The 10,830-nt window shown below is 36.1% G+C and overlaps 3 protein-coding genes and 1 pseudogene across 4 annotated transcripts; 2 read left to right on the forward strand and 2 right to left on the reverse strand.

Moving 5' to 3' along the window:
* Positions 1–33: 33 nt before the first annotated feature.
* On the reverse strand, positions 34–4,979 carry LOC105392667 (DNA mismatch repair protein Mlh1). Its single transcript, XM_048630547.1, has 11 exons — positions 4,764–4,979; positions 4,614–4,677; positions 4,320–4,519; positions 3,757–4,027; positions 3,323–3,479; positions 2,898–2,981; positions 2,554–2,696; positions 1,614–2,194; positions 1,141–1,277; positions 629–754; positions 34–382 (listed from the first exon to the last, which is right to left on the reverse strand). Exons 1-11 carry the CDS (start codon positions 4,874–4,876, stop codon positions 81–83), a joined length of 2,178 nt encoding a protein of 725 aa, XP_048486504.1. The 5' UTR covers positions 4,877–4,979; the 3' UTR covers positions 34–80.
* A 242-nt stretch (positions 4,980–5,221) lies between these two features.
* Positions 5,222–8,665, forward strand: LOC105381994. 2 transcript variants are annotated; one of them, XM_038111348.2, is made up of 4 exons: positions 5,222–5,437; positions 5,529–5,643; positions 5,962–6,493; positions 8,529–8,665. In XM_038111348.2, exons 1-3 carry the CDS (start codon positions 5,343–5,345, stop codon positions 6,466–6,468), a joined length of 717 nt encoding a protein of 238 aa, XP_037967276.2. In that variant the 5' UTR covers positions 5,222–5,342; the 3' UTR covers positions 6,469–6,493; positions 8,529–8,665. The 2 variants fall into 2 exon arrangements, with proteins under 2 accessions (XP_037967276.2, XP_048486507.1); XM_048630550.1 differs by lacking the exon at positions 8,529–8,665 and having other exon boundaries at positions 5,962–6,524.
* Positions 6,518–8,220, reverse strand: LOC105381992 (glycerate kinase). The gene has a single exon (XM_011551807.3). It carries the CDS (start codon positions 8,048–8,050, stop codon positions 6,602–6,604), a length of 1,449 nt encoding a protein of 482 aa, XP_011550109.3. The 5' UTR covers positions 8,051–8,220; the 3' UTR covers positions 6,518–6,601.
* Positions 8,666–8,694: 29 nt separating the features above from the next.
* LOC125488540 lies at positions 8,695–10,820 on the forward strand (annotated as a pseudogene).
* The last annotated feature ends 10 nt before the right edge of the window (positions 10,821–10,830 follow it).

Genomic DNA, 10,830 nt, shown 5'->3' on the forward strand with positions numbered 1-10,830 from the left:
ATATTTATGATCAAAATATTCGATAAATAACAGTTCGATAAAAAATAAAATCTTTATTCTTACCAACAAACAACACAAATTCAACAACGCTCAAACACTTTATACAAATCATTCAGACTAGCTATCTGTAACATCGCCCCGTTTGTAACAAAACTACTCGGGGGCAAAAAGTTCCTTCTAATCGCTGGGAATATAACATGTTCTTGTTTCCATTGCTCAGATTTCACCACCTCTGGGCTGTTATCCGGGTTGGGTTGCGAGTAAAAGATGGCGGTTTGACGCGCAAAGTTGTCGAAACAATCCTTTTCGGATTCCCAGTTCACTTCGGTGACTAAACGCACGAGATACGTCGGTAAAGCGCCCATAAATGGCGTGTGTCCGTCTGCAAATAATGTTTGGTAAATTAGGTCACACAGGAAAAAAGGGTGTGGAAGAAAAAAAGGGGAGGATCTTTGTTAAGAAGTGGGAAAATAAATAGGCTATTGAAAAAAATAGTGGCAGCTTGGCTTATGAATCCTTAAACAGGGTGTGGCAACATATCACATGCTGCACACGTAGGTTTCGGCTTAGTATACTCTTTTTGCAACACCCTGTATAGGATTGTGATACTGACAATGTTTCAACTTACCCAACAGCAGAGGCAGGGCTGCAATTTCACAGTTGCCGGTGATCTCCAAAGAAAAGTATTCCAACAACATAGGTCTCTTGTTCGCGAGCAGATCCGTCATTTGTTTAGCCATATCCTTCATGTCTCCTGTGAACGAAATAATAGATTTGATGTGAAATTACTGAAGCAAAGGTGGAGTTAAAAGTAGCTATTTCTTCGGAAAGTGGTAACTTTCTACGTTGAGTACCCCGTTTCTAAGCATCTTCAACCCGCATTACAAGCATGAAGACTACGGGCGAAGGTACTCATGTTATAACATAGCTCTGTGTATATCTAATACTATAAAGCAGGCAGTTAAAGAAACAATATGAAAATGGCGTAACATAAGTAGGAAGAGGCCCTACGAATAGGGCTATTATTGTTTTTTTAGAAGTATAACTTGGAAGTCTCCGCTTTTTGACCCAGTATACCACTTTAGCAACACCCTGTATAATTTCTCTCTTTATCCTTAATGACTATACTCCTTCACGTACCTAGTTCGGGGTTCCACTCATCCTCCTGCGCGCTCAGTCCCAACATAAACAGCTGTTCCAGAGGCAGCGGCGTCGACAGCTTGATCAGACCGAGGTTCTGGAAGTCGTACAGCATCGTCTCGTAGAATAACTCCTCGCTGGAATAAAACACTTTATTTTGTTAATCAGAAAGTAGGTAGCACCGAGAATTTATGGCATATTATAAAAATAATAGCAAGGGAAGGGCAATTTGAAATTATGATATTTGGTTGTGATTGGTCGGAACCTTTAGCTTAGCGAATCGCGTGCAAAAGCAATCAATTTATAGACGCATTGCGACCCTCCAAGGGGATCCCAAAAATGAAATAAGTCTTATGTAAAGATGTCAGCTTACGTGCTTTGAAATAAATAGATATTTTTTTAACACAACAGCAAGGTGCAGAATGAATATTAACTAAAACTAAGTTTTAAGTATTTGGAATCATAAAACTCACGTTAATCTTGTAGTATCACATAAATACAACTTGGTGGAATGCTGAATAAGAGACTTGCTCAAATCGATAAACCCAATATAGATCAAATTCGCCAGTATCTCCCTCAAATTCATATTGCATTTGCTTTCCACATCCATTCTGAGTTGCTTCACACTGGTCAATTTAGTCTCTACCCTCTCGTATTTAAAGGTCCTCGTTTTGAACGATTCCTTTGGATCTATGTAGGTGATATTTCCCTGATCAGACGTGTAAGACTTCCATCTATCTGGTATTTTGTTTTGTTCATTTGGCTCGTGTATTAGCGATTGTTCTAATGTATCTTCATTATTTTCTTTGTCTATCACAGTGGCTTTTTCTATTTCATCTGTGACTGTGTTTACATTTCTATTTTCATCATCATTTTGTTCGACCTCCATGGGTTTAGATTCGTCGGTATCGGGTGGTTTGGTCTTGGTGTGGAAGAATTTGTCTATTTTCTGCGTGTCAGCACTGACTCGGACCATGTTGTTGGGGTTGACTCGAGCTGCGTCTGTGGTCTTCTTGACGATCTCATCGACCATGGTGGCGCCGGGGAGCCGCGCCTGCAATATAAAAACAAATATTATCAGTCCTTTAACTGACTTCGAAAGGGGTTCTCTTCGTTATTCGTCTGTATGTATGTCCAGAAATTTTGCGCAAGTTATGGACCAATTTGCAATTTTTTGATGATGATCTTTGCGCCTTTACAGACGCAAAATGTATAAGTAACTCACTATTTTTTTATTTATGGCGCTTGGGATTCAACCCTCCATTCAACGAAGTTTTTTTTTCTCCATTCCTGAATGTTTTATTAGGTATAGCCTGGTACAATGCTACCAGAAAGAGGCTTTCTTAGCCACTGACATTTACTCATGGTTTTAAATTTAATTTAATATAAATTTAATCCAGCATATTAACATACCTGAGTATACATAACTCTAGTAGAGTTACAGCTGAGCAGTTTGGCCTCAATACACTCCTTTATCTTGTCTATGATTTGCTCTTCGTATAGAAAATGAACTTCGTGTTTTGTGGGGTGCACATTCACATCTATGTTTCTTGGATCTGGAACAAAATTGTAAATGCGATTGTATGTTGGTTTGTCTTACTTTGAATCTAGTTGAATTGTTTAATTTCCTTATCCATAAATTTCAGCAAGTTAGGCTCTTGAAACACTTATACAATGAATTCGTCCTTTTTACAGTGACGAATTAGGTATGGACGTTTAGTTGGGGTCAGAAATTAAGTGCATAACTACTTACATACCTAATTCAATACTGAGATAAACGAAGGAATGCGCATTTTTAGGGAGATACGTCGAATATATGGAGTCCACGGCTTTTCTTATTGCTGAAAGGAAACACATGATTTAAACACAAATTCAATTGACCACTACTCATCATCATCAGCCCTGTATCGCCCACTATTATTATAGGCCTCCTTTTGTGTTCGCCATTTTTTCCACCATAGCATTCAATAATTTATAACCACCCAACATTCATCACTAAAAGTTGCATAATTCCGATTTTGATAAAATATGGCTATGAGATCTCAGGGTAGCATTACCTATGACCCTAAAAATAATACGGAAATCGATTCAGCCATTTGGGACATGCTACACTACCACAGACATATACACACATGTTACACTTATAACTCGTCTCTTTTTCGACGGGGGTTACATGACTTACACAGGGAGTCAACAAGTCTATGGTTGATGAACAGTAGCATGGTGCCCTTCTTGTGAGAGTAGTTGACGTTGGTCACATATCCAGATATCTTCAGTTTGAGTTTCTCTTCCTCAAGAGTTATCTCCATCAACTCTCTCGCTATTGCATTGCCATATATCTGGAATAGTAAAAGGTATACTTATTATTATTTATTAATGTACTTATACAGGGTGATGCACTTCGGAAAGTAGGTCACAGAGCTCTTGTTTAATGTAACAACTTTTGTTATAATGACCTTGGGATATCACATAAAATTGATCAGAATGAAGAGGTCTGCTACCCACTTTAGGATGTGCATCTATGAAAGACCCACGCAGTATAGACCAGTTAATTTAGTGACGCATAGTACAGGATAATATCTGCATCTACTTAACACCAACTTTGTCCATACTTACAATCCTAACATTTTCAATGACACTAGATTTGACGGGTGTCTTCACATCAGCCACTTCCCCGAACTTCTTCAATGTGAACCCAACATTGTGGTTGTGAATAGCATAACTTCCAACCACCTCCATAATGTGTGAGTATTCTTCTGACGGACTCCGTAGAGCCTTCTTCCTGGCTATGACATTGTAGAACAGGTCTTCAACTGTTATTTGGGTACCGTTGTTGCCAGCACATGGTTTCGGTGCACCTTTGAGCTTGCCATTTTCATAGGATGCTCTAGAATGGATAATAATTTGATTAAATTAGAAGATTATATTATATCCTATACATAATATTGTTCGAGACACTTATTATTATCATTAAATACTTTATTACACAAAGGCAAACTTAATGCCACAAGCATTCTCTTCAAGTTGACCTTGGGTGATTTGGAGAAAGTGATAAGTAATGTGACTGTGAGATAATTTAATTTTACTTCTATTTGAGTACCAAATAGTAGTTAAATTATTTTTTCCTTTTTGGGTAGAGACAGAGCTGTAGGGTATAACATAGATAAAGCACTACTAACTTGAAAGCACATTTCTCAGCAACCGTCTTGGTGAGAATAGTCAAGTGAGCGATGTGGCTGATACTGGCCAGCGCCTCCCCTCGGAACCCATATGTGCTGATCTCCCGGAGATCCTCATACTGCTGGAGCTTGGATGTGGTGAAACGTTCACAGACTATGTCCAGATTGTCCTTTCTTATACCTGTTCCGTTATCTTGTATCTGGAAAGAAATAGGCCAAGTTTACAATACCAACACTGTGATAGGAGTTAAATTTTACAGACTGAGTAGTTGAATTATTTTTTTAATTAGGTACCTGTAAATATTTGAGACCACCAGCTTTCACTGTTACTATAATATTCGTAGATTTAGCATCCAAGCTGGAACACAGAAATATTTAATTAAGTAATTTACTAACACATTACAATACTTATTACTGCAGCCGGTATTTAGGTTCAAAACTAACCTATTCTCTATTAATTCTTTCAGCGCATTGGCTGGTCTTTGTATGATTTCTCCAGCTGCTATTCGATTAACAACTTCCTCGCACAGTCTCTTTATTATTCCTGGCTCGCTCATAGTAAGTATTCATGCCAAATACAAAATTCCTAAAAAGTATTTTGAATGAAAAGACAAAACAATAACAAATAAACCGAAAACCATAGAGAAAATAATACTACCAAAAACTAATGTCTAGTCTACTCCATAAACAACGAGCACAAACCGGCCATAGATATTTTATCTCCGCGCACGACTCCTTATTCTAAAGGCTGCATTCGTAGACAAGATAGAGGTTTATTTTCTCTATGGATAGAGTCCATACACAGTCCGATCCATCGTGTGTTGTTTTGTTTGCCCATAGACTATGACTGAGAGGTAACAAAATAGTGAAACCGATTATTACCGATACCCATCACTATCACTAACAAAAGTATAAAAATAATTGTCTATGATCAATTCAAATACTTCAACATAACCTAGAAGTTTTCAAAAATATACAGACAAATTTGGTTTTTACAGATTTTACGTCGGCTTTTCATTGGAGATGACTGAGCAAAGAGTATCATTTCTGTATAAAGCCGCTGCTGTAGTTCCTAATACGACTGAACATCAAAATCACCTTTTAAAAAGTTTCTATTTGTAAGTTAGAAAAACTATTATTTTTTAATAAAATTTGATATAACATGGGTGGTAAAGTATAGAAACTAATAAGTAGATAATTTATTTTCAGGATACGTTGCCATGAACTTACAAAAAGTCATCGCCTACCCACGAAACAATTTTCATCAAACTTGAGATGTTCCTACTGTTGCAACGAGTGGAAAGTTGGGTTTTATGAAACTAAAGTGAGTAGAAACGCATTTCTTTTAACATCCGTATGGTTGTGCGGAAATATTGTTTATATTCTCTGTACTCAGTAATTTAGCTGTTGTGCTGTGAGTTCTGGGTTCAATCCCCTGTCAGGCAGATTTATTTTAAGGCAAGTATTTCTTCATGAGTTTTCAGTGTTGAAAGATAGAAGAGTTTATATTTATTACCCACCTAATAATCTTCATAAACCATAGATCTAGGCACCCACCGCAAACAGTTTGTCTGGTATGATATCAGTAAAAGTAGGGTACTTATTAGGTTATATTGTGTTCATCTGTTTTCTTCTTTTGCAGATATCAGCTGTAAAGTTAAGCAAAAAACAAAGACAAAGAATAAAGATAAGTAAGGAAACAATCCTTAACAAAACTGTTTTACAGAAAAAGAAAGAACTATTACACAGCAATCAAATTGAGAGATTCTGTTTGATTTGTAAACACAAATCAGTGATTCCCGCACTAAAGCCGGAAAAAAGTGTTAACAAAATTACGAAACAAACACCTAAAGCTTCTCCAACAGAAGCTAAAAATAACCCTGCAGCTATTTCAAAAAGTGTATCTCAAGTTAAGCCAGGAGTCAAAAAGAAATTAGCTGTAAATGTTTACTCAAATACACAAGAAGTATTTTCACTCAAGAATAAAAATAACACTATAACTAGTACTATAAAAGAAGCTCCAAAAGTTATAAAAAACAATAAAAAGAAGAAAGACAAATTTGCTGGTCTCTGCAAGGAAGCTGTTCTGGCCTCATCCAAGTTAAAGAATAAAGATAAATTAAATCTATTTTTAAAGCCATCAACATAAGCATCAATACACTAAAGAATAGATGGTAAGAAATAAACATATCTGTAGATATTTTACTATGTATTTATTGACTACCTTTCCTATTAAATACACATATTAATATAAACATATACATAATTAATTATTTTACTTATTATGAATTTCCAGTTGTTATAATAATGATATGTAAATCCATGACATTTGTATTTGTATGTCCAATTATAACATGTAGTTTTTCATCAGCAAATCTTTTATAAAAGTTGTATGAGTCACTATTATCCAAGTATTGTTGTACATTTATACCTTTAGATGTTGCTTGTTCTAGTAATCCCAGGTACCCTATAGCACCAGCTGCATCAGTAGGTCCGTCAATGCCATCCGTGCCAGCACTCAACAGAAACACATTAGAATCACCAAATTCTCCCTTCCTATCATTTATAATATTTGAAAATTCTAATGCTAAATGTTGGTTTCTACCTCCTTTGCCATCTCCTTTCACTTCCACAGTTATTTCTCCTCCAAGAATAAGGCAAATTCCTTTAGCGTTGAAGTTATTGTCTAGTTTGTCCAAGACATTAGGGTTAATCCCAGGAATTTCAAGTGATGCAAGTTCCATCTTTGCACTTTTCACATTTATAGTACCTCTTATGAAACCATTGAATATTTTAGCCAATTCCACATACTTGATTGCAATATCCTTCACATTACCTGTTACTATGTTTGAAAGTGGAATGGGTGAGTAAAGTAGTTCATTGGCTGTTCTACTTGCAGAATCAATACTTATTTTGTTTGAACCAATCACATAATTCTTTATATTATTTTCTGGAAATGTTTGTAAATCATGTTTTTCATTCAAAACTTGGATAACTGAATCAGGCAACCCACCAAGTAAATCAAACTTTTCAATTATTTCTTTTGCATCATTAGGTTTATCCTTATTTAGCACTGTAGGGCCACTAGCTATCAAGTCTATGGGGTCTCCAACAATATCTGATAGTATTAGAGATATAACTTGTGCTGGTTGGGCTTTAATTGCCATTTTTCCACCTTTAATATCAGACAATTTCTTACGAACAATGTTGAGTTCATTAATGCTAGCACCAGCATTTGCTAATTTCTTCACCAAGGCAGCTTTTTCGGCAAGAGTTATAGGTTTTTTAGGCAAGGTCAATATCGCGGAACCTCCACCAGATATCAGCACCAATAGCACATCATCCCCACCCAGATTCAGGACCATATCATTTATTTTCTCTGTTGTAGATACTGCAAATTCATCTGGTAAATTGTTTTCAGCGCCCTCAAAATATTCCAGTTTCTCTGATTTACAATTCACATCTAGTGTGCCCACTGGTATGCTTATAATGCCTCTTTTGAGTTTACAATCTAAACTTCTTTCTGCCTCTTTTGCCATGTTTTTTACTGCTTTACCAGTACCCACGATGTAAACATTCTTATTAATTAAACTGAAACAATCACTTAACACACTCAAGTTTTCAGTAGTGGGGTTGTATTTGAGAACATTGTTAATTAAATTTTCAGGTAACACACATGAAACACCACTGTTAAATATTTTTAATAAATCTTCAGTAATCATTTTGGCCATTATTGTAATGACAGGTTGTGTTAAACTGTTATAAAAACCAATATTTTGTTCATTGGGGCCTGATTTATCTGCACAATATACAGTTATCAACGTATATAAATAAACTTTATCAATACATAGAGAGATAATGTAGTTCCGTCTCAATCACAGACGCGATACGGATACTACGCATGACAATCATCAGTAAACAACACCAACACTATTAACATATTTTATCATATTACATAATCACATGTTTCACGCTACACATCTATAGAATCAAAAACCGATAAATTGTTCCCATCACTACTGATGAAAAGGAAAATGCCTATACTTAAAAGTAACCTAAACCTACCTATTTAGAAAAATAAAACTGAGGCTCTACCCTGCACTATTATATATATTTATTAAGTATACCTATTAAACTATATTTATAATGTTAACCCAAATACATGAATAGGTACCCTCTGAGTAACGGAACGTTTTGATTTTGTTTTAGGGGTCGACAAGTTTCAACAAGTCAATCCGCGCCCCTTTTGAATTAAAATGTTTATGTTGCGCCGGCGCCGGTTCAAGCCAGCATTCACTGTGAACAAATAACAATTATTTGTGCGTACGAATTACTTGTAGAAGTTTACTCTATCTAACTACCCTTCATTTTATAAAGAATGGATTTACCTGTGAATTTATCTCAAACTTTCGTGAATAAACAAAATGTGAGATCATTTGGAAACATAGTTAGTGCAAACACTATGAAGGCTAAAACAACTGAATTCCTACACCAGATATTTCTAACAGTGGCTTTGGTGAGTGAATTGTCGCCTTTTCTTATTTCTTTATTATGCGATATGAGGACTAATTTAAAACAAAGAGGCAAGGATGATTTTAAAATATATTTTTCTGGACTGAGAAGCAGTGAAAAACCACCCTTATCACCAATCGGTAAGGATCATGTTATGTCAGGATGTTGGGCGGCACTATATGACATACTTCCGAAACAGTTGATTGGCGGGAACCATAATTTAAAACTTTTCAAGAAGATTACGAACTTTGTAGTGTTGAGTATGAAAGGAGAACATGTTTTGATAGATCGTTAGTAGAAAAATGGGACTTTACCGTATCCCCTTGGAGTTCCTACCCGGAAATCACAGCTAAGAATATTTTATGCCATTTGTTGGTGTGGATTACCAGAAATATAATTTCACCAATGATATCACTGAATTTTTACGTCGCATCAACTAAACTGAGTCCAGATGATTACAAGCTGTATTTCTTTTGGAAAAATGAATGGCAAAGTTTTTACGATCAGAAAATATCCACAATGGTGAGTACCAAAGTTCTTTTTAAAGAACAGGGTCTAAGCAAAAAATACCAAAAAGGATCTAGTCCCCAGAAACGCCTAAAATTAAAAATGTCTAAGAAGGATGTACCAAAATTATGTTTGATATTAAAAGGAAAACGCGAATACAGGCCTATAGTACGGTACAAGAACAATCAAAGGACCTCAGCAGAAAAAAGGAAGATAAAACAAAGATTTGATTTCTTAAGACTGCTTACAGGAAAACCGCCAATCAAAATTGAATCTGAATACACAAATCTGTATAAAAGCTGGATCACGCTCGGAAAACCACAACTATACTTTGTGAAAGCAGACCTATCCAATGCATTTGGTTCAATTAACAGAGAGAAGCTATTGAGAATTCTATGTGATCACCACATCCGGTTTCAAAAAACTGAAAAAGACTTAGCACTGAAGAAAAAAATAGCTGTTATGTACAAAGAATTGGTTTCTGAGCTACGGACTCCATTGTCGGTGCGAGCTGGCTCGACCATCTATCAGTGGAACAAAGGTCTAGTGCAAGGCTACACATACTCCCCAGCTCTGTCAGAAATGTATTACAGCTCTTTAGATGCCATGTACTTTTCATTCTTAGAGAAATCTGAATCAAAACTGAAGTTCTTTACTCGCATTGTGGACGATTATCTCTTCATCACCGACTCTTTACAAGAAGCTCATCAATTCTTAGATGCCTTGTCTAACTACAACAATGTTAACTATGTAAAGACTGTCGTAAACTTTGACCACCCGAGTATTGAAAAGAAAACAGATATATCGTTCTTGGGATACAGCTACAACACAGCGAATTTACAAGTGAGTCGGGCGACTAACATTTTTACCGGACAAATGTGCTTCAAAATCGCATTTTCCAGTGCTGTGGCAAACTTATATAAGTTTTTAGAAAATAGGATCGGACAATCCGGAATCCCGATCAACGGCCATATTTTCAATCTTCACTACAATAGCGAAGAATTAATTTGGAGACACGTCTATACAACATTATGTCTGTCGGCGAATAAATTCTGCACAATACTAGCTATTCTCAGCAACGATAAAGAAATGGCTAGCTATTTGGCGCTGTATAAGAAACGTGTGACCGTTAAACTTTGCAATTCGATTATTGAAACTTTAAACAAGAACAAACCGGAAGATGCATTATTTGTCTATTGTATAAATCATTTCCGGTATTTGTCTTGGAAGGCTCTTCACCTTTGCGCTAAGAAAACGGCTAAATGTAGCAGCTTATTGGTTGGGATTAGTGATGAAATGGCTAAGTGTAATTGTGTTTTGGGTAAATGGAGGGAGCACTGGTCTAGAGTAGGCTCTGACGGCGTCGGAAGGCGCCCAGCAGTCAGGGACGTGTGTCGCAGGACTGATCTAAGAATGTTATACAAAAGTTTCGATGACCTACCTAAAGGATTTAAATGTTATAGTACTAAGAGTAGATATTAGTGAATGTTTG

This window comes from Plutella xylostella, chromosome 26, assembly GCF_932276165.1.
Source record: "Plutella xylostella chromosome 26, ilPluXylo3.1, whole genome shotgun sequence".
Taxonomy (NCBI): domain Eukaryota; kingdom Metazoa; phylum Arthropoda; class Insecta; order Lepidoptera; family Plutellidae; genus Plutella; species Plutella xylostella.